Source organism: Carex rostrata, chromosome 6, assembly GCF_964058835.1.
Source record: "Carex rostrata chromosome 6, lpCarRost1.2, whole genome shotgun sequence".
Taxonomy (NCBI): domain Eukaryota; kingdom Viridiplantae; phylum Streptophyta; class Magnoliopsida; order Poales; family Cyperaceae; genus Carex; species Carex rostrata.
The window spans coordinates 9,344,895-9,372,464 of NC_135923.1; the positions used below are offsets into that span (position 1 = coordinate 9,344,895).

The 27,570-nt window shown below is 35.1% G+C and overlaps 4 protein-coding genes, 1 non-coding gene and 1 pseudogene across 5 annotated transcripts; 1 reads left to right on the forward strand and 5 right to left on the reverse strand.

The window, feature by feature from the left end:
* Positions 1-1,459: 1,459 nt before the first annotated feature.
* TRNAG-GCC (transfer RNA glycine (anticodon GCC)) lies at positions 1,460-1,530 on the reverse strand. Its single transcript has one exon. It is a non-coding gene; the product is annotated as a tRNA-Gly (tRNA).
* Positions 1,531-1,804: 274 nt separating this feature from the next.
* On the reverse strand, positions 1,805-4,203 carry LOC144555423 (uncharacterized). Its single transcript, XM_078303743.1, has 2 exons — positions 3,319-4,203; positions 1,805-2,289 (listed from the first exon to the last, which is right to left on the reverse strand). The coding sequence occupies exons 1-2, from the start codon at positions 4,063-4,065 to the stop codon at positions 2,086-2,088; spliced, it is 951 nt and encodes a 316-aa protein (XP_078159869.1). The 5' UTR covers positions 4,066-4,203; the 3' UTR covers positions 1,805-2,085.
* A 7,263-nt stretch (positions 4,204-11,466) lies between these two features.
* LOC144555750 (autophagy-like protein) lies at positions 11,467-15,406 on the reverse strand. Its single transcript, XM_078304166.1, has 11 exons — positions 15,138-15,406; positions 14,158-14,200; positions 13,812-13,865; positions 13,627-13,690; positions 13,443-13,499; positions 13,140-13,246; positions 12,566-12,604; positions 12,365-12,453; positions 12,211-12,289; positions 12,064-12,111; positions 11,467-11,800 (listed from the first exon to the last, which is right to left on the reverse strand). The coding sequence occupies exons 1-11, from the start codon at positions 15,320-15,322 to the stop codon at positions 11,723-11,725; spliced, it is 843 nt and encodes a 280-aa protein (XP_078160292.1). The 5' UTR covers positions 15,323-15,406; the 3' UTR covers positions 11,467-11,722.
* Positions 15,407-15,990: 584 nt separating this feature from the next.
* LOC144555625 (egg cell-secreted protein 1.4-like) lies at positions 15,991-16,404 on the reverse strand. Its single transcript, XM_078304023.1, has one exon. The coding sequence runs from the start codon at positions 16,402-16,404 to the stop codon at positions 15,991-15,993; it is 414 nt and encodes a 137-aa protein (XP_078160149.1).
* An 897-nt stretch (positions 16,405-17,301) lies between these two features.
* Positions 17,302-17,703, forward strand: LOC144555626 (egg cell-secreted protein 1.4 pseudogene; annotated as a pseudogene).
* Positions 17,704-18,164: 461 nt separating this feature from the next.
* LOC144556134 (O-Glycosyl hydrolases family 17 protein) lies at positions 18,165-20,315 on the reverse strand. The gene is made up of 2 exons (XM_078304625.1): positions 19,833-20,315; positions 18,165-19,362 (listed from the first exon to the last, which is right to left on the reverse strand). Exons 1-2 carry the CDS (start codon positions 20,237-20,239, stop codon positions 18,258-18,260), a joined length of 1,512 nt encoding a protein of 503 aa, XP_078160751.1. The 5' UTR covers positions 20,240-20,315; the 3' UTR covers positions 18,165-18,257.
* Between the last annotated feature and the right edge of the window lie 7,255 nt (positions 20,316-27,570).

The window sequence follows — 27,570 nt, forward strand, 5'->3', positions numbered from 1 at the left end:
CATACTATAAAAGTTTGTGAAATTAAATATTTGCTGTTTTGTAGGAAGCGCCCCCTAGTCGTGGCCTCGTGGGGTGCATTGGATTTGTGGGGGCAATGAATATTTGTTTATCTAGAATTATTTTTTCGACTATAAAAACTTTTGCACCTGTTCCAATGAGCTTTTCATAGGGTGCTTGTCTTGATTGGGACTAGGATCTATTTTTTATTGACTTGGGTCCTGTTATTGTTCACATGCGAAAACAAAAATTCATTTTGATTGAAATTTTTTTTTTTTTTCATATGAACATTTTTTTTTTTAATAAATCTCTACGTGAACAGTAAAAATTAGTTCTAAACTTTTAATTTCTATTCCTTTAAAGCTCGCCAAACAGGTCCTTAATGTATTAGTTATCCTTCATCTAATAAAGTATTCGGCTGAGGACTTCTCCTCAAAAGTAAAAAGAAGAACGTTGAAGCCATATCTTTAGGCATGTCAAACTAGCTAGAGTTCATAATTTCAAACTGTTTTGCATGGACCTCAAAAAAATAAAAAATAAATAACGGAGAGTGGACCTACAATTTAGTTATTTACTACATGATATATTTTAGCGAAAATATGAATGTAATACCTATAACTGATGGACATAGCTCACATATCCATTTCATTTGACCAAACTATTTCATAGTCATGATTAATTCAATAATCAAGAGCAATTTGTATCCATAGTAATTGAAAAAATAAAGTCTCAAATTCCACCATCTTTTTTTTTTTAGTTCTCAATACAACTAAAATAAAATTATTAGAATCTTATTTTTGTATAAACAAGGCATGATGATGATTGCACTCTTTGACACCTCTGGTGTCCTTCATTAATAGAATCCAGAGGCATTTCTCTTTTCTTTTTTAAAAAATAACGACAATTGAACTCTACTTTGATTTCAAAAATTATGGAGTGACTTGGTCACCGGACTAAATCCGCTCCTGACTGGATATAATTGAAGTACTTTTTGATTATTACTTCATACATTATTCATTAAAAGCTATTTTATGTTATACAATTTTCTTCTTTCCTTTTGTGATATTTTATTGCTTAAATTAAATTACAAAAGTAACACAATGTTGTAATAATATTAATTTTTCCTTCTTATAAACTCCACATGATGAAATAAGAGACTAAGTACATATAAAAAAAACAACTAAACTCAATATTTTTCCTACTTGATCTGCTTCTGGCAGGAAGTTGAGAGAAAATTATAAACGGAAATGATTACGATGAAAATTATTACTTCTCAACATTTGACAAAAGTATTTCCTAATTATGACTTCATACTTAAAAAAATGATTATGACGAAAATTAATTCCGAATTTTAAGATAGAAAGAAGTATTGGAGTTATTCCCGAAAGAAAATTGTCATCGTTGAAGGGAAAACAGAGCACAAAATCAAAGTACTGGCTGAATATCCAAAAAATGTAAAATTGCACCAGCCGGGAATCGAACCCGGGTCTGTACCGTGGCAGGGTACTATTCTACCACTAGACCACTGGTGCTTTGTTGAGATAGATTCATTGAATTCAGTGATATTCGTTCGAACCTAGTCAGCTACTTCTCATCAAAATACACCACCATCGTACAAAAGGACGGACACTGTTGGCAAATATATTTTTATTTGTTACAAACAAAATACATGTCATACGTAAGTAACATAACGGTCAAAACAAAATTAGCTGCAAGCTTCAGCCACAGACCATTCTTAAACAAAATTAGCTGCATTAGCAAAATTCCCTTTGTTACAATAAAAGGAGGAAGAAGAATAAATCTTGCACCTGATTTAACAAAATTCGTGCTTATTATTCAGAAGAAGGAACATCTATATATTATTCTGAAAAACAAGGCAGCAACTAAAATACAACTCGAAATCTAGTCAAATAAATATTGACAGCATTTCACATGTAAATCTTTCCATTGGATCTTCTACAACACAATCGCATCCACTTGCTGTCACAGCTATCTACTTCCATGGAGGGAGTTCTAGTTGGCATCTATCCACACATCCTCTAAAAATCAAGAGCGGGTAAGATTTTTGTCTCATTTGAATCCTCCTCTTATTTTTCATTCTCTTCATTTAGTCTTTGGAAAAATGACTTGGCAGACTCGTAAGTGGACCAGCAAATGGCAGCAGCTGGTGCATGGAAGAGCATCCGTGCCGTCCATCCTCGCATCAGCACAGAGTAGCCATCACGCTTTACAATAACTCGAAATACCTCTCCTATTGAACTTGTTGAGAATCTCTCACAACCACATACTCCCTGCAAATTTTATGGGAAGTGGGTCAGAGTCTTTAAATTATCAATCATATATGGACAGAGAATCAAACAGAGATTTTTTCTGGTAAGTAGCAAAGATAAAAACAATAAACACTCGTACTGTTGCATTGTCCTTGTAGGATTCAATAAAAAGGCAATTGGCAAAATAAAGGTTGTACATTTTAGTGTACAGAATAATTAATAAAATTACCAGGCATTAAACTCATGATTAGAAGAGATCTATTATTTTAAAGCTTATGTCACAATTCACAAACTATCCTAAGAGTGCAGCTTCACATAAGTTACAGACTTTCTGTGATAATTTGCAACTTACAACAGTATACCAGTAATTTTACCATTTCCAATCCAACCTAATTTCCTATGTATTTTGACGCGATCAGTATGGAAGGGTCAGAAAAGCCTTAAGAGCAAAATAAATTTCCCAAATACATTTTGGAAAGCAAAATGATTGCAAAACTCGAAAAAAGAAACTTTATATGGTATTGTCAAAGATGACTCTGTGATAAAAAATGGACCCAAAGTTTTTCTATACACTGAAGTCACAGTTAAATAGCAACATGAGTTCATAACAACTTGCATTTGGACCTCATGAACGTTGCCAATTGCAGATCACATGCTTGACTATATTTATCAGGAAGACTGCTGATAGTGGATAATTAAGAATTGTCAGGTAGTAGTTTTTAACATGACACATCTGCTGAACTACTACATCAGAACTAAATTGAGGTTTTTATTTAAGCAACAGAAATATACTGTTCTATGGAAAGTACAACACATATAAAAGAGTTCAGAATTTTGGCTGATACAGTCCTTAATCAAACAATTTTTCTATCGACAAACCAACATCCTGACTCCCGGCAGTATTTAGACGACCAATTAGACTAAAATTTCAGTCCCATTTCAATAGAATTTTGCTTGATTTATAAAATTGCTTCTATCCCCAAACCATACAAAATTAAACCAACCAAACCTAGTGAATTACAAAAGGACAAATTGGTTCAAAAAACCCACCTGGCACTGTAGCTGAGTTTTGACCACATCAAGAGGCGTGGTCACGGCAGCCGCAATAGCCCCCGCAGCTGCCCCAGCTGTGGCATGAACAACCAGCCTCTCCTCCTCAGCACTCTCAGGTGACACTTCAGCCAGCATCCTCTTTGCCGCCTCGTAAGTCGCAAAATGTACAGCAGTGAAAGGCGCGTTCATCACAGCCGTCGTTTTGTACGATTTGAAGAATGCCCCGATGCCTTCCTCCCTCCTCACTGTCTTTATGCAATCTAGCACCCCCTTGTACGGACTATTGGTCAGCTGCAGCCGCTGCTTGATGGTGTCCATCGGGGTAAAAACTGCGTCGCTGGAGACTGTTGCAAAAATTCCAGCGGATGCGTGGATTAACGGATTGTTAGGGTTTTGGTTAACGGAAAGGAGCTTCTTTGACAGCTCGTAGACATAGAAATAGACCGCGTGAGCGGGCCCCGCGCCAAGGACCATTGCTGAGAGGCCGCGGTATAGCGCCGCGGGATTCTCTGTGAGCAACGCAGCACGGAGACCTAGCGGCGGTCGGCATGGAAGCGACCCGGCTTGCATGCGCGTTTTAAGAGTATCTATCGGGAACATTGCGCAATGTTCGACTACTCCGGCGAGGGATCCGGCGGCCATGTACTGGTAGAAGCGGAGGCCATCGTGTTGTGCAATCATGGTCAGATCGGGCGAGAGAAGGTCGGGCGAGGGGTGGAACTTGGGCGATGCGTCGGCGGCCATGAGAGAGGTAGAGAGGAAGGTGTTAGGGTTTGTCAATTAGGATTTGGGAGGAGGATCGAGGGGATTTTAACGGCGCAACGAAGGGTTCTTCGTTGAAATACAGAGGCAGTCTTTGCGAATCCCTGTCTGTATCGGAGGAGGAAGCGTTTTTTTCCTTCCCCTCCTATGCTAAGTTGTTAGCTTAGCTAATCCCATAATATTTAATTATGGCTATTGGCTTGTTTTGGTTTGATTTTGCCACTGGTGTTAATTAAGAAACAGTACGCTAGATATTGGGAGGACAGAATCGAACTGCATCCTTATATTCTTTTCAAGTTGTTCACGTCTCACGAGTCACGAGCGTTTTTCACTGTCACTGACAGGTGGGTTCGGATTGAGAATTAGAATTTTGCAAGGGACGACCGGGAAAGAAGAGAAGATATTTCGTGTTAATAACGTTTTTAATTTCGATTACGAATTACTTTAATTTTCTTAATCGGATCCAGGAAGTCGCGGATAATAAAGGCGGTGTCAAGGATAAAAACATTTTTCGGTTTTTGTAGCAAATCTATTGTTTGTTCTGGCTTTTCTAAGTTCTAATCTGCTTCAGTTTTTCCTTACCAATGATTTCTGAGTTTCTGCCTTCTGGGGCGGTGGTGCCAGTAAAAAAAAAAAGTTGGATTCGTTACACGCAAGCAGATGAAAGAAAATGATGCAGAGAATCAGTCCAAAAGATCTGGAGCTGGATGTTTCCAGACTTTCCAGTTACACTTGGAGATCCCGCAAGTTCAGATCTCATGTTCCCTTCCTATTGCTATCGACTCGTGTACTCATGTATCCTTTTGCTATTTGTTCCCTGCTAGTATAGTGAGATGACTCGCGTTTTCTAATAAAATATTTCTTTGACTCGTGTACTCACGTTTAATTCGCGTATAAAATATTTCTTTGATTTTCTGAACTGAACCTCGAATAAAAAGCAAAAAAACAAACGTTTTCTAATAAAATGCGTATAAAACGCGAGTCACGGATTATTCCCGAGAAAAACATGAAAAAGCGACAAAATAATTATTTTTATTTTTGAATTTTTTTGAAAAAAAATTTTGCTGGTTTTTTTTTGGCTTACTTATTGTACCGAATCATTTCCAAATTATATCCGAATCATGAATTTTTGAACCACCAAACCGAACCTGGACTTTTCGTTTGTCACACTATGCTTGCTAGCATAGTGACAAATGAATTATTTGGGTTCATTTCGGCGATGTTAAAAATTCATGATTCGGGAATAATTCGGATATAATTCTGGAATGATTCGGAATTATTTGGATCAGAAATCTTAGTTCTGCAAAAGAGCAAAAAAAATCTGGAAAAAATTTGGGAAATATTTGTAAAATTAGCAAATTATTCGGGTTTAATTCGGTCAACTGAATGATTCGGCATTCGGTTTGAAATCACTCAAAAAATAAATTATTCGAGTATAATTCAGATATAATTTATGAATCTTGTGACTATGCTTGCTAGTTACTACTTGTTACAGCACTCTATGGAGTAACACAACAATGATTTTCTTTCCTTCTATAATATGATAAAAAAAAACTCTATTTCTTGACAACTATATAATTTGTTCTATTTAAGTTTCAACATTAATTAGTGCCTACATAATTTAAATGTAGTATGCTATGTATTGTTCAGTTTCAGACTTCTCTTTCTCCGAACTCATTGGATGTAAGGTGAGGAGTAGAACTAGGGTGCTCTTATAACTCTAAAACTCATCAAATTGATTTCAAACGACGAATCTGAACCGTTGAAACCCGCCTACCTTACGTGTGATGCATCTACATGTGAAAATTTTAAACATTCGAATTAATTTAGTATAAAGTCAAGCGGTTAAAATTCGAAAGTTAATAAATTAATTTTAGTGCATTCATTTTTTGAACGTTTTTGACTGCTTGACTTTATACTAAATTAATTCGAATGTTTAAAAATTTCACACGTAGATGCATCACACGTAAGGTAGGTGGGTTTTAACGGTTCGGATTCGTCATTTGAAATCGATTTGATGAGTTTTAGAGTTAAGCTCACCAAAACTTTGGTAAGCTTAAGAGCACCCTAGTTCTACTCTAAGGTGAGGCTATTTTAAGCGTACAACAATTATTACTGAGTTGAAAGAAATTTTCATCTTTTTTTATATTCAATTTGGTTGTTAGTTTTTTCTTCCTCGTATCTTGTGCAATAAATGCACAACACAAAAGAAAACAACGAAATAATTACAGTGCGATAAAAATACTTCTTTAAAGGAAAACAAATTAATGGACGTCCAAAGAAACAATTTTATGGAAATAATTTACAATACAAAAACAAAATACAACAATATCTTCTGTTTTTTTTTCTTTGTGTCTGTATGTTTGTATTAAGTTTTTTTTAGAAATTATATTGAAATTTTGTTCGATAGAGAATCGTAACGTTAATTATCACTAAATTTTATTTCAAATTTTCAATATGCTATATGTTATATCACGCATATCTTTTTTTTTTTTTTTTTTTTTCTAAATCCAGTACTATATATACATTCAAATTATCAAATTCTATTAAAAAAGTTCGGAAATATATAAGCTGTCTTTAAATTTCTTTTTCCTGTTCTTTTTTATTGTTCCATAACTTCATTGACAGAAACACAATTATATTATATCACCAAGTATTTATTATGAAAGATGAGAAAATAATGATACATAACATGTATACGTTCTAAATTGATGATGGATCAGTGAAAAAAACAGGAAAAAAAGAAAAGAAAAACCGACCTTTGCACTTTACTTTTGAGATGTATCGTTTATCTCATTGCAATATATTGTCTTATATCTTTCTGTTTTCACTTTTCATTATATATGTTATGAATTAATTTTCAAAAATAAAATAAAAAGAGAGTTTAAGAACAAATTGGGTATAAAAAGGATAAATTTTTCTCTTATATCTCAATAATCAAAATCTTGCTCTCAAAATAACACCACCCTTGTGTATAATAATTTTATATGCATATATTGTGTTTAGTGAATCTTTTTTTAAATAGAACTATGAGTGAGTCTATGGTACTATGCATATTACGATTTGGCACCGTGCTACGGCTCTATATTTGAGTTTTTAAATCCCAACGGTCGATCCGAACTGTTCATCTTGTTCTCCATATTAATATGTGTTTGGAGACCAAATTTTATATTTTTTGAAACTTTTTTACTATTTTTTTAGATTTATTGAAAATCACTGTTTTTGGATGGTCCAGAATTTTCAGATCAAGTGATTTTCTAAATATCTAAAAAAATAGTAAAAAAATTTCAAAAAAAATGTAAAATTTGGTCTCCAAACACATATTAATATGGAGAACAAGATGAACGGTTCGGATCGACCGTTAGGATTTGAAAACTCAAATATAGTGCCGTAGCACGGTAACAACCCGTGATATGCATAGTACCATAGACTCACTCTAGAACTATTTTTAATATTTTTAATATAACAAGTACTGTTTGTGCAAAAGTTATAAAAAAAGACTCAGAGATCCGTGGAGACAAAAAAACATTTTCTCCGCTGCTCTCTAAAATTAGTGGAGCCATTTTCTAACTCAGCTATAACAATCTGCACAATTAGTCACACAAAATATCTCCACGCTTCTGTAAGTCGGCAGAGCCTCAAATTTCTTTTGTACGGTGTTTCTTTTGCTGCCTCGATCATTGTGTCCAATTTCAATATATCCTCTGCAACGAGGCTCGCTCACTTTGCTAAAACCACCCGATCGAATTCCTCGTGATTTGTGTTATATCTACATCAAATGTAAATGCACGCTTAAGGACGTGCTTCCGTAGTTATAACGGTGGAGAGGATCGTAAACTATTGTTTTTGGTGTTAAAGTGTGTTACTGACATCGGGACCCTCTACCATTTAATTCGGAATAATTGTCGATTGCATAATTATTCTTGTTCAGTTTCTTTTCAAAATATTTTTATATTTGACAAATTATAAGAGCAATGTGATATTTGTCCCACATTATATATATAAAAAAACTTAAAACATTTTATTTATTAAATACAATTCTTTTTAAAACAAATATTGACAATGACTGCCAAATGTATTTTATACAAATATCATTGATAATAATCAAATCAAATCAATACAAATATCATTGACTGCCAAATGTATTTTATACCGTTGGATAAAGAACTGACGGTTCAAAGATAATAATCAATCAAATCAATGAGAATCAAGAATTAATACTTCTTCCTATTTGGTTCACTTCATCTTTGCGTTGCAACTTGCACCTGTGGGGTATTTTTTTAAAATCCAGCCTCGGTGAGGTAAGGGATAGGATCTTTTGTGATGACAAAACTGCCAGTGATACGGGCTATCTCGAGATAGCAGGTCGTATGATAATAAGGGCTTGGATTGGGCTCGTCCTGTTTGGGATTGCAGGTCGAGGAGTGACTAACTCGGGGAGATCAAGGGATGATCTCGTGTCTCAGATCTCGGAAGTCAGAAGACGACCTCGGAGACTAAGGGATGATCTTGGAGATATCGAACTCTTTCCTTTCTGATATCTCTGAGAGTGTAAGTGTGTAAGCTTGTATTGCTTGTGATTTGCCCTTTTCTTGTCAAAGGGAGGACTTTATATAGTGTGACCTACGTACCGTCTCACCCATGTCAGGATAAGTCAGGTCGTGGGTTAGTTATAAGACCACGTGATCGTGGCCACGTATAACCAGCGGTTATGCGATGTCGTGAACGTTATGGCTTAACTGACATCGCGACCAGTTATGAGCGGTTATCATCCCAGGGGCGACTTCAGGCTCCGTGTCGCGAGATACGGGCTATCTCAGCCTATTTAAGCCAGTCTATTTTGGGCTTTTGTCATAAGGGACTTCAATCGTGGGCTTTGCATTGTATCCCGGGTTGGCCTCTCAAAAAGAGATCTTAATTCCGGCTTTGTTCATGGCCCAGATTGAAGCTAAAAGGGTCTTGGGAACATGACCCTATCAGCCGGGTCAGAAAATAGCTCCACTGATGGAGAATTTTTTTTGTCTCCACCCAGAGATTAGTGGAGTATTTTTTTATAACTTTAGCACGAATAGTGCTTGTTCCATTAAAAAGATTAAAAACAGTTCTATTTTTTTTTAAAAAAAAATCGTGCTAGTGTATGTATTTTTAAGTGCAGAACTCAAATACATTTAAGTATAACTTAAGTGAGATATTATGAATACCATTAAGTACAATTTTACGAGACGAGTCTTAGTATGATACACAAATTATGTACGATCGTTATTAATTTGACCAGACAATTGTTATATGATGAGAGTTTTTTTACAATATATTATTCTATCAGACATCGATATTATTATTTCGATATCATACAAATTTAAATTATATAGACTAGTCAAAATCGAGCAAATATCAATTTAAATTAAATATACAAAGTCGATAATTACCTGAACCCAATCTTTACAACTGGCAACTGTTCAACTCACATATGGCCACATGGAGCTTAAATGTGTTATTCAGTTCAGAAGATAAAAGTCCCTCTAAATATTACTTTTTCTTTGCGCTTCTTTTTACATTTTTCTATTCCCAATTGGCTGATTGAGGCGATAAGAAAAAGTTATGGGGTGGAATTTGTCTTGAAATGGCTGCGGTGGACTTTTCTTGGTTGAAAACTTGAAGGAAGCTTGATCACGCATGCAATTATTTAACCGGGTCTTGGGTTTAATTAGAAATAAATAATTATTTAAAATTTTAAACGGGTCTCTCTCCAATGACACCGGGGAAAAAGAGCAACGGTTTTTAAAAAAATACCAGCATCTTTTGTGCGGCAAGAATTACCCCCTTAAATAAAGTTTTTGTTCCTTTTGAAGTTACATTATTTATCAACTGAAAAATGACCGCATTTGAGTCATTACTTCTAAATAATTGTCTGAAATTTAGGTTTTAGTCTTCTAATATATATAACGAGGACATTCAAAATATGGTCACGAGATGTTAATATATCAACATTTAATATGAATTAAAAAAAGAAAAGAAAAAGAGAAATGGTTCCAAATCTGAAATCCCCGTGGATATGCTGTTGATATTATTTTAAATCATGTACTTATCATATTTGTTGTATGATAAGCTATATTGCGTATTGCGTTTCCAAATATAAATTCGCATGTATGCATTGTTAATTAATTTCCTCATTCTGGCATTTGAGTCATAACGAAGAAAGGTTAATAAAATACATTAATACAGCGAATTCGGATTCTGTACTAATGGAATAGCTGAATAATTAATATGTGACGTTTACTAATTGGATAAGCATATTAACGTTACTCATAAAATTAGAGAAAAAAGAATCAAATATTCCAACTTCAGCAAACTGCAAACGGGCTATATGAAAAACCACATACTCTCAAACTTAACGGAAACGAAAATGTTTTTCATAAACAAAAGAACAAACTGAGCTAAAACATGAGTGAATGTGACAGCAATTCATCGGTGTTGGAGGATCGACACCGTTCTTTTCTAAAATTTGATCAGAATTACAAACGGCGGGCACAATCATCATCGTTGATATGAAAACCATCCCCATTTTATGCCGCCTGAAAGAGTATTTTTAATTTCTCATATTTCCAAAAAGACAACGCAATCACTATCTTATCTTGAAAACGTAAAAGCAAACTTGAGATTTCTTGATGCCTTGCGGACATTTTTTTTTTCCCTCCACTTTAACCCCTGAGCTTTCAGGCATGATGAATAAACAGTTCTACAAGAAAAAAAACTTATCCCGTATCTGACAACACACATTGGCCTTTGGATTTTTGTTCAGAAAACAACATTGCAACATTTATCACCAAAAAGCTGTGGCTATTGGCTTCACTGCCTGTGCCTTTCACATGTTGGCAACGACAACGATCAGAACTTTAAACCATTGTTTGGAGGCTCCTTCTTCACAATATTCTATCTTGCGTGTGCACGGCACCAGTTTTTAGTGGTCAATAGCAAAGGCCAATTACCGCTCCCGACAAATGTATCTTCACCCCTCTTTTTTCTTCTTTTCTTTGGAGATACTTTTTCACTGTGATGCTCTCTTCTTGATGACAGGTTTCGATCAATTACAGACTCACAAGGCACCCTGGCAAATTGACTTGGGTGCAGCTGCTCTATAATAATTGTATGGTTCGATGAATCAATTAAAACAATTTGATTGATATTGCACTGCGCTTGTAACACCAGATTCAAATTAAGCAGTTACACTAAATGCTAAGTGCAATATGGGTGGGGGGCACAATCTTAATCGATGATTGAGAACAGTAATCAGATATCCAATAAATAGAAATAAGCTGCACACAAAGTTACCATTGTAAAGTATTAACAGCTTTATAAGAATATAATTGTAAAACCAAGCTAACCCCCCAAAAAAAATAATTCATCATCTCAAGGAACAAAATTTGATGTTACTTTGAGAGACACTACTGGTCAAATGACTAATTCAAATCATCTATCATGCTATAAAACTGAACTAGGGCCTCTTATAATCTTATTAGGAATGGATGCTAACAAAAAGTCTAAATGTTTAACCTAGAATCTCTGGCATCATGCTGTAGTTTTAGCATCCCGTGGAGTTGTTTTCGCAAAAAAAGTTCTGAAAAAGGTTCATCAAAATGTATCAATTAATAGGAGCATATGTAGCTCTGGTGCCTCCACTCTGGCTTGTAAACTTTCTCACTATAGAACCGAGTAAACTCTGCAAGGGAGAGAGAACAAAAAGGGAAGTTACCATTTCTATGAAGAAACCAATAAAAGAACAAATGAAAGCACTCAGCTCAAAATTCGCTTATAGGAGATGGGATGGCAATATGAACTGATTTTTTAAAAAATCCAACAAATTTTCCAATCTGGAAAAAGAACAAAATTTGGCAAATTTGAAATTATTCTTATTTTGATAATAAAAAATCATGCTAAGGAGTACAAATTTGCGAGACTAAGCAGCTTTGCACAAAACCTTACCTTCATTCTTTCAGGCAAACTGATCCAGAATTCCAAATTTGGAATTGCCTGAAAAAGAAGATCAGAAATGGAGATGCTTTTATTACTTTAGAAAAGAACCACTAAGAAGACACTAGCTAAAATAAAGTGCAGGTAACAGCTTGGTACCTCTATGCTATGAATTCCAAGGAAAAAGAATCTGTAAACTGTGCCGATCAAGATGTATCCACCAAGAAGGCATATTACTCTACAAAACAATTGTTATACATTAATAAACAATTCGGTAATTTATTTGTTTAACTGCCAAACAAAAAGCACATACATCAATAGCAAAGTTCCAAACCAGCCTAATCCTTTTCCACCTACTGCAACTGTAATTGCACAGCCCGAAGGATGAGTAAGTTCAGTTGCCTGCAAAGAGAACAGAAAGACTTCACATAATACTCTCAAGTGCACCATGTGTGCACTATGTACAAATTGCATGTATCCAATTTCGTATCCAGTAAGTAATAACAACACTCACATAGTTGCAATCTCCTGAGAGGTTAAATGAAGTGGGTACCTAGATATAAAACAACAAAATGTAATGTGGGAGGAGTTCAGTAGAATTGGTAAAATGAGCTTTTTGAGAAATTAAAATATGGAGTATAACTAGGGTGTTCTTAAGCTCGCCAAGCCTCTTCGTGAGCTTAACTCCAAAACCTATCGGATTGGCTTCAAAGGACGAATCCAAAGCATTGAAACATATCTAATTTACAAGTGATGCATTTGTATGTAAAATTTATAAATTTTTGAATTAATTTCTTATAAAGTCAAACGGTAAAATAAAAAAGTTTATAAGTTTATTTCAATTTATTCATTTTTCATCACTTTTTGACCACTTGACTTTATAGTAAATTTATTTATAAATTTATAAATTTTGTATGTAAACGCATCACTTGTGAAGCAAATCGGTTTCAACGTTTGGATTCATCATTCAGGCCAATCCAATAGGTTTTAGAGTTAAGCTCACTAAGGGCTTGATGAGCTTAAGAACACCCTAACTCTACTCTAAAATATGATTATCATTAAATTATAAAAAAATTATACTAACTCACCCTAACTACACTTGAGTCACACAAAATAGCAACAGACAAGGAACAATTATTTGTTTTGCCAGATGATACCATCTTGACTAAAACACCTTTCTTGGGGTTATTTTCATCTGTCAAGTTAAAAAATAAAGTAAATACCTTATAATCATAATGAGGTTCTGAAAAAATATAAGATAGTTGGGTAACTAATCATTCCAAAAAATGGTTAACTATTTAGGTAAACCAATCAGTAAACAATTAAATGACTGATCAGTTGTTTTAAAACAAGCCTCGAAATAATAATCAGAAGATATATTCTGAAGTTACCAATAAGTGAAATCTGACTATTTGAAGCATTCCCAACTGCAGTGCAGACATCATATCCTGAATGTAAAAGCAGAAATAACAAATTTTGGGCACAAGGTTGAAGAAGAAAATCTTGGAAAAATTTACTCTCATCTCAAAACTAATAAATATAACCAGTTCAAAATATATTTTATATTTAACATGCCTCCTATGTTGTTTGATACCAATGCACTGCATGTCATGCCACATCGTGAGGAACCTCCACAATCCTTTTATTGCAAATCAATAAAAAACATTTAAAAAAAAAAAATCAAGATATCATATGATAGAAAAGAAAATAAAAGAAAAGGACAAGAAAAATAAGATATGTGAAGCTTCTCTAGAACGGACCTGACATCCAAAGCATGCAGGTTGATCATGATTAAATATCATGTTACTGCAGAGCTGCGAAAAATACAGTTGAATTTTTTTCAATGATACATGAACAATAGAAGCTGCAATTTGTAAAAAGTAAAAATTAAAGCTATGAAATATATATAATTGGATGCTTTTCCGAGTAGCATTACTAAAAGGGAGAATCTGGAGGCTACAAGTAATGAAATGAGCTTTCGTGCATACCCATGAAAGCTGTTATTTTATGATATGACCAAGTAAGAAGAAATAATTTAAGGATGGATTTGTTTGGAAAAAGAAAGAGAGATGTGTTAATCAAATAAAGTAACCTGGCATAGCAAACCTGGAACCAGAGAACTGTGCCATCCAACGCAACCTTGTAAAACCTGAAACAAAAGAAAGGATGATCTTATTACGCACACTTGCATGCCGTCAAAAATACAATGCTTGCAAACTGTCCGATGCACCAGGGGCGGAACTAGAAATTCATAATAGGGGGTGCTAAAATTTAAAATGAACAATATCTTGTTGGTGGGAATTGAACCCAAGCTCTCCACAACCACAAACTAAGCTCTAACCACTAGGCTACAAGTAGACATGTGATATTTTATGAGGGGGGCTAGGCTATATAAAAAGTTCTAAAAAAAAAAAAATTCAATTCAATTTCAATATACATAACTAAAATTTTAAAATCATAAGGTGGCTTAGCACCTGTACGGGTGAATGTAGATCCGCCCCTGTGATGCACTAAACCCACAGGACTTACAAGTAAATAATTATATAACAGATTGAGAACTCCCAATTATCTAAAGCACTATCACCTCTAAATTTCACTAGTGCGAAGATTACATAACCACCTCCAAAGTACCAATTTCCAGCATTTCACATTTGTACATAAACAAAAATGTCATGATTTTGCATGATTCATGATCACAATCGAGGATTTGTGAGGTTAATAAACGATATAAAGATAGAGAGAATAATTAGACTTGATTCATGATTTCAGTCAAACTGGATGCCAATTACAGTGGTCACAGAGGTACTCGTTTCCATCCCTTTCACACCACTGGAAACAACTACTCTAACAAGTTCCTATAAAATCCATCAAGTACCATTCCTCATGTCTCTTCTACTAATTTGGAAGGATATCTCAATATATAATTGAGTTGGAAGATAAAATAAACAAGATATTTCATTCTATGATCAAGATCCAAGTATAGAACGCCTCTCAGGACTACATGGAGGTGCTCCAACGGTGATTTCTCTTCACATCCTACAAGTACGAGACAGACAAAACAAAAAAGAAAAAAGAAAAAGGAATACCCGTCTTCGCTGAGGATTCCATGAGGGAATTCGGCGGATGGCGATGCGAGGCTGTAGTTGTAGAGAGTGTTACCGTGCACAACACCGAGCTTACACGACGCTTTCGCAGCTGCTAACGAGAGGAGAGAATCCAGTAACATAAAGAAAAGTAGAGCGCGCGATATGGGGAGATCTCGTTTCCCCATTTTTAGGCCAGTGACGAGAACTGGAGAAGAGAGTGGAGAGGGCAAGTGCTGGCCTAGTACTGGAAAACAAACCCTGAGTTTTGGACGGTTCACGAGTTCACGAGTTCATTTCCCGTGATCTGTGGATTGTAGTATACAGTATTGTGGGTCCTATTTTCAGTCGGTTTACCATATCATAATCCAGGAACAGCCAGTAATTAGATAGTTTGGGCTCAAGGAGACATATGGGCCTACAATCTGATACTGTGGGCCGATGCTAGGAGTTCATTTTTTTTTTTTGCCACAAAATTTGTATGTTCAATCATTCTCAGCGCCGACCCAAGCTTCTGATTTTAAATATGGTTTGTGGAAATAAATTTTCGACTGATTAAACTCGCAATTCACGGATTACTTAGTAAGCATTTTCCTGCTACTTTAGAAAAAAAAAAAAAAAACGACGAAAAGCAAAAGGTCAGTTGCGAAATAAAAACTTTATTCATAGTAAGTCTTATCCGTGATACGAACATACGAAGCACAAGTGCACAACACCTACATATAAGTAGAACCCTAAGATATCAGATAAACCATGAAAGTAACATGATTACACCCAGAAAATGTGATACTAGCAAAAAATTTTCTACTTATTGGACAATAACTAAAAACCAAACTAAAACAGTGAACAAATGCGATCAAGCAAGAGCTGCCACAGGGGCAGGACCAGGTGCGATCTGTGGAGCCGAAACCGGGGCATAGTTTTGTTCCTCGCTAGCATCGCAATAACCTCGCAGAACATCTCCTTCTTCGGCTGTCAATCCAAGTGCAGAAAGCATGGCATCAGCAGCCCAACACTGGTGCTGTATGACTCCTATTGCACGGCAACAACTTGGTCCGAGATATGTCTCGCCATTGACAAAGAAGAGGATGATCTCACCGGTGCATGAGCGAAGCTCGATCAGAGAGTCCCAGCACTGGACAAGGCCATTCGATTGTAGTCGTGCTTCGAGATTTGAGCCAAAGGATCGGGCTTCAGTTGGGTTGGACATGGTGGAGAGAGTGATGGTTAGGAGGAGAATGGTGAGCAAAGAGACTTTCAGGGGAGCCATGAATATTGTTAGAACTCAAGAACTTGAGAAATTGTAATGTGTCAAATTGAACTGTAAAAGTATGATTGTTGTGTGGAGCATGTAGCTACAATTTGTATTTATAAATAGTGTTTGGGGTCTGCACAGTGAGGCTAATTAAGGGATATGAACAGCCTAGGTTATAAAAAGGGAATTAATTTGGAATGTTAATGGTTTGGAGACAACCGTGGTTAATTATTTTCATCCCGTTTGTTAATTTGGAATAGATTAATGTGGAATGTCAATGGTTTGGAGATTGCGAACGTGGTTAATTATTGTCTCTGAAATGCCATAAATACGGGGTAACGCACAGGAAATCAAGGGTCCAATACTTAATATCTCTTTTACTGAGATAAATCGTCTAACAACATATATTTCATTAAAAGCCAAGTCAGCAAATGCAGCACTATTAGCCTTTCAGCCTTCTCTGTGGAAGAATCACTGATTATCACATTAGAGGTATTGATTGCTTCTTTCAATTATTGCTGTTTAACTAAGAAATTTGAATTGGGAACGAAGTAAAAGAAATTTGGAGAAGGGACAAGGTGCTGAGATATTACCGTTTATTTAAGTGAACTAATAGGATTGATTGATTGCTCGTTTCAGTTATCACCTAATTGGAGCTTGTTAGCTATCACGGTAGGTTCATCACCGTTCGGTATTCCAAAACTCCAAAGCCATTTATGGCGCGATTTTTTTCGACAAAAAATATATTCTCGAGCCTCCTCATGTTCCATAAGATAACTGTCAAGCTCCCTCATATCCCTCGCTCCAACTATATATATTGCAACCATTTACCCAAATTTTCCAAGCACATCAAACTGCATACTAATATATTCTAGTTCTACCCCAATTTCCCAAACGCTCAGAAACTCTCAAATGGCCACATTTAAGCGTGTTATTTCTCTTGTTCTCCTTGCCACTATTCTCTCTGCCATGCTCAACCCAATTGCCTCACATCCAAACCTTCCTAACCTTGTCTCGCGCTTACAAGCCAACACCCTGAAGCAGTGCTGGGACTCACTGATGGAGCTCCGGTCATGCTCCGGCGAGGTCGTGCTGTTCTTTTTGAACGGCGAGACGTACTTGGGCCCCAGCTGCTGCCGTGCAATCCAGATCATAGAGCACCAGTGCTGGGCTGCTGATGCCATGCTGGCTGCTCTTGGGTTTACGGTCCATGAAGGTAACATTCTCCGTGGATACTGTGATGCCAGCACTGGAGATGATGCAGGAACTGGAGGGCAGCCGTCTCCAGTTGCGCCTGGTCCGACAGATTGTTAGGCTTGCCTTGAATATTGGTGCAATATAGAGTGGTCTTTACTGATACTGTTTTGCTTGAGAATAATGAATGCTGGTTAATTTCTGTTTCTGAATGCATCTCTTTTAGAACTATTCTGTTAGTAGGGTAATTTGACTAGGGATTATGTTATGTAAGTTTATCACGAGGTAATAATATGCAATTTTATTTTTTATGTCTGTATCCAAGACATGCAGCCTTTTGTGGCATGGTAATCCAAGGTAAATAACCACGGTACTAATAAATTGAGAAGTCATTGTACATGAAAATAAAAGGAGGCCATAACCCACCACGGCAAAACTTTTAACCAACCAACATAAAGTCATATAATGGCAAAACCATTCAAATAAGTCCAACCAGAGAATAGTAAAATCAATTATAAGATAGCGCACATACCATACATAGAACCCAGTAAAAAAATTAGCAGCTTGAAGAAATCAAAAGAGACCCAGCACCCTTTCCACTTAATTTCAAGGAGTCGTGGCATTAAAGCTTAAATTACAACAATACATCCCTCTTCACCTAGTTCCAGTTAAATCTAAACAAAGGAGGCGACAAAGATAAACACAGACACCACTTGCTGCAATACCACCAAGCTCTGAAAAAATGAATTAGAACCTGATGTGTGGAGCCCAATAACAAACCTACACTCTCCCACAGACGGGTCAACAGTGGTTATCAAACCTAACCCATTAAAATCACAACTCTCCTGACTCTGCCCATTGGCCTGAAAATAACTATTAAATGCATATGACACATTTCCAGGCCATCCAATCCCACCGCAAGAGCCTCCGGAAGATAAAGAGCTACAATCAGCATTTGAACAAGCTTGTACAACACTAGCTGTTACATTATACAAATCTTTGTTATTATTCACTACACACCATTTCTGGTTGAGATAATCCACCTCATGCACATTCTTAAGTGGCCTCGACCCCTGACCTACGTCCATGTTATATTTCGCTTGACCATCAAATGTGAAAATACCATAATGCCTCTCATAATTTCCTGTGGTTATATTAAGCTGATTTTCGTCTAATAAGGTAAACAGGTATGTCTCAGTTGGAGGCCTCTTGGGTCTTAGTGGAGAACCGGTTTTAGCCTTTAAATGGTCAATTAGGCCTTGCATGAAGAGTTGCGCATTTGCTGATGTGGCATTTGAGGCTCCATCTGTGGGCCAGCCTACACTGCCAACCATTATGTCCATGTCACCAAAGCCAACCTTGGATAAAGAAGATACCACACTGTCTATGCTTAGATCGAAGTAATTACCATATTTACTGTGGCCGTCAGTTAAAGGCCTCGAGGTTAATTGAAAGAGGTGAAAATCCAGTGAAAGGTTCTTGTTCTGTTGGAAGCTTGAAAATGGATTCATGTCAAGTACAAACAGCGAACTGTGATTAGAAAGGATAGAGAGGAGGTCAACCATGGTCTTGTTCAGATCAGGCCTGAAGTGGGCTTTGGAAGGGAGACTGGAGTTGGTCTGGTACACATCTGAGCTGCATGGTACAATCAGTTTTATTCGTTCTGAAAGCTTTGCAGCTTTTAATGCTGTGTGAATATTCATAGCTGCACCAATTACATAAGGTTGGTATTGCTGGCCATAGCTGAGAAGGAAAGGCTCGTCTCCTACTGCAATGTATCTGGCACAAAAAATAAAAAAGATTAAATTAGTCAATAAAATTTGTAAAAGCTACGAGTATAATAATTTGAGAAATGAACAAGAAAGATAAATAAATGAAAAAACAATGATTTACCAAATTATTGAAATGATTAGATTCTCAATTGTTGCAATACTCCTTTTGACTTTTGAGCTATTAACTAGGAGATTGATTGTGAATTTGTTAAAAGTCCTACAATGAAGTTCAATAATGTCGAGGCACAATGCTTTTCCCCCCCTTATAAAATTGATGTTAATTCTGTAATTCAAAATCTCAATGTCTAAACACTCACAAATTCATTGACCAAAGGACCATTTCATAACTGAACAAAGATTAGACATATAATTTCTAATTATAGCGATTCTGGTTTTACCCAAAGAAAATATCATAAGATATGAATCGAGAAGCCAACAGCCAAATAAAAAAAATATATATAAAAAGGGCTTCCTTACTCAATTTGAACACCACCACCAGCGCGATTATCAGAATAATAGCGAGTGACATTGTCATGAACCCAACTCGCCGCAGCTTTCTTTGATTGGCTGAGATAGCGGAGCATCTCATTTCGGATCCCTACTATAACCCCTATACCCGACCCAGAAAGGCTCTCAAGCACGGTCGGATCAGCGTCCGGTAGCTTGACACGCGTCACGCCGTTTGACAGGAGGAGTCCGTTCACCACCTTGGAGGGAGGAAGTGGGGTGGAGGAAGCAAGGCCCCAGTTTACCCCCACCGCTGACACACTATCAGTGCTCCATGAGAGGAGGAGGACTAAAAAGAGAGTCACCGGGCGGTGCTCTGACCGCATGAGTGATGACATTGACTGGTGGAGGAGCCAGTAGCTGTCACTGCAGAGCATTGGTCTTTGGAATTTGAAGGGAAGTGACGACACATGCTAAGGGTTTATGAAGGTTTCTTAAACAAAATAATCGCAGTCGCAGAAGAATGTCCGGTTAATTCGATTAAAATATGATTTTGAGTCTTAAAAAGAGAACACAACTCGTAATAGCAATTATGGAATTCGTATCCCCTCCCGTTAACTGACCGAGTAGAATTGAATCGGACGGTCCGAAGATGGAAATTTTAACTTGGCACGCATCTCAAAGCACACATAATACTGCCCCCACTGCCCTTTCAATCGCCTACCGGCTGAAATTAAATCTGGGCCGTCCATTTCAATTGTGTTGAGTCAGGTACCTGGGAGGATACGGATCCGCAATTATGTTGGTCCACTATAGGTTCGAATCCGTATCCTCCTCCGGAACGCTATCCTTTGCGGAGCTGTGCGGAGCTTTTAATCTGGTCCGTTCGTTTTAATCGGACGGACCAAATCAGATCTTAAAATTTGGACTCCCTCTAATCTGGTCCATCCGATCAAAACAAACGGACCAGATTAAAAGCTCCGCAAAGAATACTCTCCCATCCTCCTCAGTACCAAACGGTGGTCACAATTTTACGGTTCATATTTACTTTTAGCCATACCAAATTTAATCCGTGCTTATTTATATTCTACTGTTCCCTTTAAGATCGTTCCAGATTAAAAAAAGGGTGAATCATCTTATTATACAAAACAGTGTTTTTGTAGTAAGGATACAAATTCCTATACGTTTAGAGCCGTGATTTTTATTAATACCCTTAAAAAAAAAAGAGATATCAAATCTACTCTCACATTGAAATTAATTTTTAAAATATCATGATTGTCTAACATTGGGGCAGTTAGCTTTTTTCACCAAATCGCCTAGTGTTTGAGCGATCAGTTTTTTTTTTTATACCAAACTGCATAGCGTTTGGACGGTCAGCTACAATATATTTTTCTTTTTTAGAGATCTTAATATTTTTATCTAAAAATGGGAACTAAAAAATGTTTAATTTTATAGCAAACACTTGTTTTGATATTTTTCTTAATGTTCAATTCAGTGCTAAAAATGAAAAATGTCAAGGCAATACCCCGCGTTGCGAAACCTCAGGGTAATCAATCTAACTTGAAAGACAATATAAAATATATCAAAACATTCATTCTAATGTCCAATTTTTATAGCAAACATTCATTCTATACACACTAAATATCTCTAAGAAAATGTTTAGCTGACCGCCCCACAGTGGGGCGATTTGCTATTATTTATTTATTTTTAGAGATATTTAGTGTGTATAGAATGAATGTTTGCTATAAAAATTGGTCTTTTACATGTTCGAAAAATAAAAATGAATAACTTAATCGGAAACTTCAACTCAAGTTTGGAGGCCATTTCCTTTGTTTTTTGGCAACTTTGGATATGCATTTGTCAATTTTACATCTCAAATGGGTGCCTGACGGCTGTTCAAGTATTTGCAATATATTCTGACAAATTAGAATGTCTCTTCAAACTAATCTAATTTGATCGATACAACAACACATAATCTCTCTATGATTACAATTCTAGGATAGGTGTCATATAATATACATTTTAGATGAAAATTTTAAAATCTCTCTAAAAAAAAAAATTACTATTTGGTAAACATCTTTAAAAAAAAATCACAATCAATTTTAGAACTAGTATATATTTGCTATATATTTGTTATTTGCTAGTATAAACTAGTTTATACCTTGGTAAACATCTGAAACTTTTAAGGTCTCTAAAAAAAATATTAGTACCTGACCACTCAAACGCTAGGTGGTTTGGTAAAAAAAAAAAAAAAAAAAGTTGACCGCCCAAATGCTGAGCGGTTTGGTGAAAAAGGCTGATCGCTCCAACGTTGAACGGTCAGGACATTTTTAAAATTAATTTCAAAGCTATGGCAGATTTGATATTTTTTTTTTAGAGTATTAATAAAAATTACGGGATTCAGAGGTGTCTTCCTAAAACAATGGCCCCAATATTTGTTATCTAGTCCATACTGATATTGTACTTATTAGGCCCACAACTTTCTTTTTTTTTTGGATAAAAGGGTTTTCGCTTGTTTGATACAAATCAAATCATTTATCAAACCGCAACACAAAATAAAACTACCTACTCATAGTCTAAAAATGCCGAAATTTTTAAATATACCATCATCCTAAAAAAGATAAATCCAAACACCCCGGTTTTGAAAATTTTCGAATTTTGACATGACCGCATCGCATAGGTGCGGTCACTTTTCTGTGGGCCGCATCTAGGGGCAGCGGCCCTTTTTTTTTTTTTTTTTTTTTGCCTTTTTCTCATGTGACTTTGAACTGAAAACAGGGTGGCCGCTCCCTCGGGATGCGGCCGTGTCAAAATTCGAAATTTTTCAAAAAAAGGGTGTTTGGATTTATCTTTTTTTGAACCATGGTATATTTAAAAATTTCGGCTAAAAATGCAGAAATATATGTAACATCGCCTACTAGAATTTGGCAACAAAACGTACAGCATCAAGCGAAACCACTAAGTACAAAATATAAAACATAAATCATCAGATAAGTTTGTTGGTATGCTCCTCTACTGGCTAGCATCAGAGGAGCTATCCATGGCAGTAGATGCCTAGTACACCACCATCTGAGGGTACATTGGATGTACTGAGAATAGCAAGAATAGCGAGAATAGCGCTGTTTCGATCCATGCAAACATACTCAATTGCTATTCGGAACAGTGAGAATAGCGCTGTTCTCGCTATTCTTGCTATTCGGAACAGCGAGAATAGCACTGTTCTCACTATTCTCGCTATTCCTACAAAAAGTTGGAATAGGAATTGGTGCTCTCTCAAATGTTTAATCCCTTCATCGCTATTTTAAATATTCAATTCAAACAACATTTTCGCTATTCCGAATAGCACCACATCAACCCTATTCTCACACTCTTCCAAAAATCACTATTTTCATATATTATTCTCAAATAGTAGCTATTCTAGCTATTCTAAAGTACATCCAAACGTACCCTGAAGATCTTCCTTAGTAGGGTTCCACACCTGGAGAGGTATCTCATCAAAGCTCAGTTGGCATCCATAAAGGAACTAGCTCTTTCGCATGTCTCTTCGCATTGCCTAGCCAGTATGTAATGAGAGAAATAATTAATAAAATAACAGTTTTAAAAGATTTTTTTTGTGTTTGTTGAAACAAAATTTCATTTTTGAGCTTCTAAATGACCAACACAAAGCACTGAGCATGATTAAAAGTGCAATTTGATGCTCTCCTCTAAGTGACATAGCAAAATCAATTATGTCCTGAAATCTGTTCCATTGTTTATAGACTAGCTAGTTGGCATTACCCCATCCAAAACCATATATGTTGTGTGAGGGGACACTTAAGAAAAAGATGACTAGCTAGTAGTTTCTTCTGCATCGCAGAAGTGGCATCTGGTTAGGGGTGTCAATGGGTACGGTACGGGTCGGGTGGAGGTATTTTCATATCCATACCCATTAAAATTGGCTTTACCAATACCCATTAAAAATTAACTTTACCCTACTCTACCCTTACCCGTTAATATTATCGGGTAACGAAACGGTAGCGGGTGAATAACGGATAATACTATTATAATAATTAATTTTATTATATTTTACAAATGAAACATCAAAACTCATTTATTTCACACATATGTAATTGTATTTCTTATAAAAAATAAAAGTAAATGTATAATTAATTCTAACTAAATTATATTTTATAAAAGAAGAAAATTGAAAACCACGAATATATGTTTATGTGGGTAGGAAACTAAATTGAAAATATATTTAGATTTTATAATTATCCTATAGGGTAACGGGTACGAAATAGTCATTACTTATACTCTTATCCATTTGATTAACGAAAAAAAATTCTTATCCATACCCATACTCAATAAACTAACGAAATAAAAATCTTACCCATACCCGCCTTATCGAATACGTATGAGTCGGGTAAATGGCTAAAAAGGTACCATTGACACCCCTACATCTAGTATTACCTATCCATCCTCTTTTTCTAAGATTTTGTTTAAGTTAATATTCTATTTCTGATAACCAACCACGTGAAAATTTTTATTTTGTATGAGAGAGAGAGAGAGAGAGAGAGAGAGAGACATTCCACCAAATGTAATAAATTAGGTACGTCCGCAATTTCCGTCTCTTAAAGCCCAGGTTGACGTTTATCGTGATAGCAACAAGCATGCTCAATCCAAAAGTCTAGTAGAATTTTATATTTCATCAAAAAAATAAAAAAGACATACGTACATATGATCTTCTTATATAACTGTTGAACTTCAATTTAGACGCATAATAATTAATAATTTATATTTGCAAAACAAAATATTGCAGAAGGTTTTCACCTTTGCTACGGCATTAAAAACTCAATTTATAACTCTTAAAATCATTCTAAAAATAAAGAAAATACTGCATAGTATGAATCGTACAATAATAATATTATAGAAATTAGGTTTTGTTTTTTTGTTTTTTGTTTTTACTGAGAACCAATCTTTGATTTAGTGGCAAAAATAATACCCTTTTATGCATTGAATTATTGATTTAATTGAATTCAAAATGACATAAGAGAAAGAGAAAAGAAAAAAAATCTTTCTATTTTCTTGTCAGATACAAATGGAGAGGGGATATCTCTTTATCTTGATGGGTATATCTCCATTTTTATATTAAACCCATACGTCCTGATTCGTCAATGACTGTGATTAAAAAAGAAAATTTCAGATTGAATATCAACCCTCCAATTAAATAATTTTTTTTATTCTATGCATCTTTTTTATTTATTTTTTACGTATAGAAGTTCAAATTTAGTTAGACACGTACTCGCCACATGCAAATTGTATTATCTTTTTTATTAGTTCTGATTTCTTTCTATTTTTTAGATGTCATTTAAGGAATTTTTTAAATGATTGACAATTTATTGATAATTGATTGGTCATGTCTTCATTTCTTTCTATTTCTTTATATCATTTAAAGAATGCTATTTGTCATACAATATGTCCTTTTGTATGATATTTTTTTATTATAAAAATATGTCAAAAAAAAACATGAATGTCATTTAAGGAACGCTATTTACATGAAGATGTCATTTAAGAATTGTCATTTGTTATTTAGTTTGATCTTTTTTTAATAAAAATATGTCATTTTGTATAATTTTTTTCCTCTTATAATATGTTTATGTTGCAACGTACGGACACAATACTAGTCCCAATAAGAAAGGGCTAAGAGGTTTTTATTTTTATTCTCTCTGATGCAAAATAGAGAAAAATAATATCTTATTTGAGAGAGAAAATTAATTATTACTAAAAAAATAAAACAATAATTAATGGCATTTTATATCTTTAATGGTAAGTGAGAGAGAGAGAGGAGTCTGATTAATATCATAACGTTATAATTTCAGCTTAAATTATAACGGGTTAGTATTTGCGATTCTAAAGTCCGAACAGTCGATCTGAACTGCTCAACATGATCTCCATAGTAAAATGTGTTTGGAGATAGGGGTGTCAACGGGTACGATACGGGTTGGGTGGAGATATTTTCATACCCGTACCCGTTATGGTAACGAAAAAAAATCTTTACTCTTACTCGTATTTTTCAATACGGTATGGGTCGGGTAAACGGATAAAAAAGTGTCATTAACATTTCGATTTGTATTTTCGATAAAATATTTTTCAAAATAAGAAAAAAAATAATGAATACAACTAATTTGTATTATGAAAATTTAATAAAATACAAAAACTTTATTGTATCATGTATCATCTTCACACAAATATATATCTATGTATATAATTTTATTTTTTAAAAATTATCTTATACGAAAACGGGTAAGATAAAGAAAAAAAATCATTACCCTTACCTCTACCCAATTAGCTAACGAAAAAAAATCTTATCCTTACTCGTGTTTTCGGATACGATACGGGTCGGGTAAATGGGTAAAAGGGTGCCATTGACACCCCTATTTGGAGAACAAATTTTATATTTTTCAAATTTTTTACTATTTTTTAGATAGGTACAAAATTTCTTTTTTGGATAGTTCAGAATTATCTGAAAACAATGATTTTGTACCTATCTAAAAAAATAATAAAAGAATTTCAAAAAATATAATATTTGTTCTCCAGGTGTATTTTACTATGGAGATCATGTTGAACAGTTTATATCGACTGTTCGGACTTTAAAATCGCAAAAACTAATTCGTTATAATTTAAACTGAAATTATAATGTTATGACATTAGCCAGACTCGAGATAGAGAGCCTGCAATAGTCAGGAGTCTATTTAATTATAACGTTTCAATGATATATTTTAAATGTACTTCCAATTTAATCCTCAAAGTCCGAATATAACATATAAATACTTTATAGCTAACATATTAAATTTTCAATTTTCAATTTTGAATTATATAAGTTTCAACAAATAGTTGGATTGCTTTTACTCCATATATTAGCTTTTTCTTTTTTGGCCGGGTGAAAAATATTTATTTTAAGTCGTGCGGTTATAACGGTTTCTGCTAGGATCAGTTATAATGTCAGAACGCAACGGCATGTGGCAGGACAGAGCAACTATAACGCCGTGGTTGCCACGCGCACTATGACCTACGTTCGAAACGCAATTTGGATTTTATCGAAAAAATGTTCTAGGTAATCAGTGTTGTTACTCGTCTCTATCCAGTCACGATCTTTCAAGTCAAATATAACATCATAGCTTTAAGTAACAGTTAAGAAGTCAAGTTTTATAGTTATAATCAAGACTGCTTCTTCCAATTTCAGTGAGATTTTTATATCAAACTTCATATACATTTTCTTGAGTTTTCTTGAAAGAGATTAACAATTTTGTTATCATGCAAGCAATTTCATCCCTTTCTACATTCACATGTTAGAAATAAGACTTCAATAATTTAATAGTGACACAAGCACAAGTAAATTAAGTTTGTCATATAATTATTCTTGAGTTTCTATGATATTATTAATTTAAATTTTAACATTTTATCATGGACAATATGTGAATGGTTTATACAATTATACGCTAGCAAAAAAAATTCTGTCACAAGATTATTCGAGGTGTTATTATTTATTTATTTGTCTTATTAACTTTATGGCCACCTCACTACCTCAGTGACCGAGTCAGCGATCATTTATTGAGACAGACGACGTTTCTGGAAATTCTTCCGAACAGAAACCTCCATTACTTCTCAACTCCAGTTCCCTCCAGTTCTCTTTTACATACTCACCATCGAAGTTTCTGCATCTTGCTTATCGCACAACCGGAGAAGATTGAATGCATTGCATTTGGTTATTACATATTACTAAACCCAA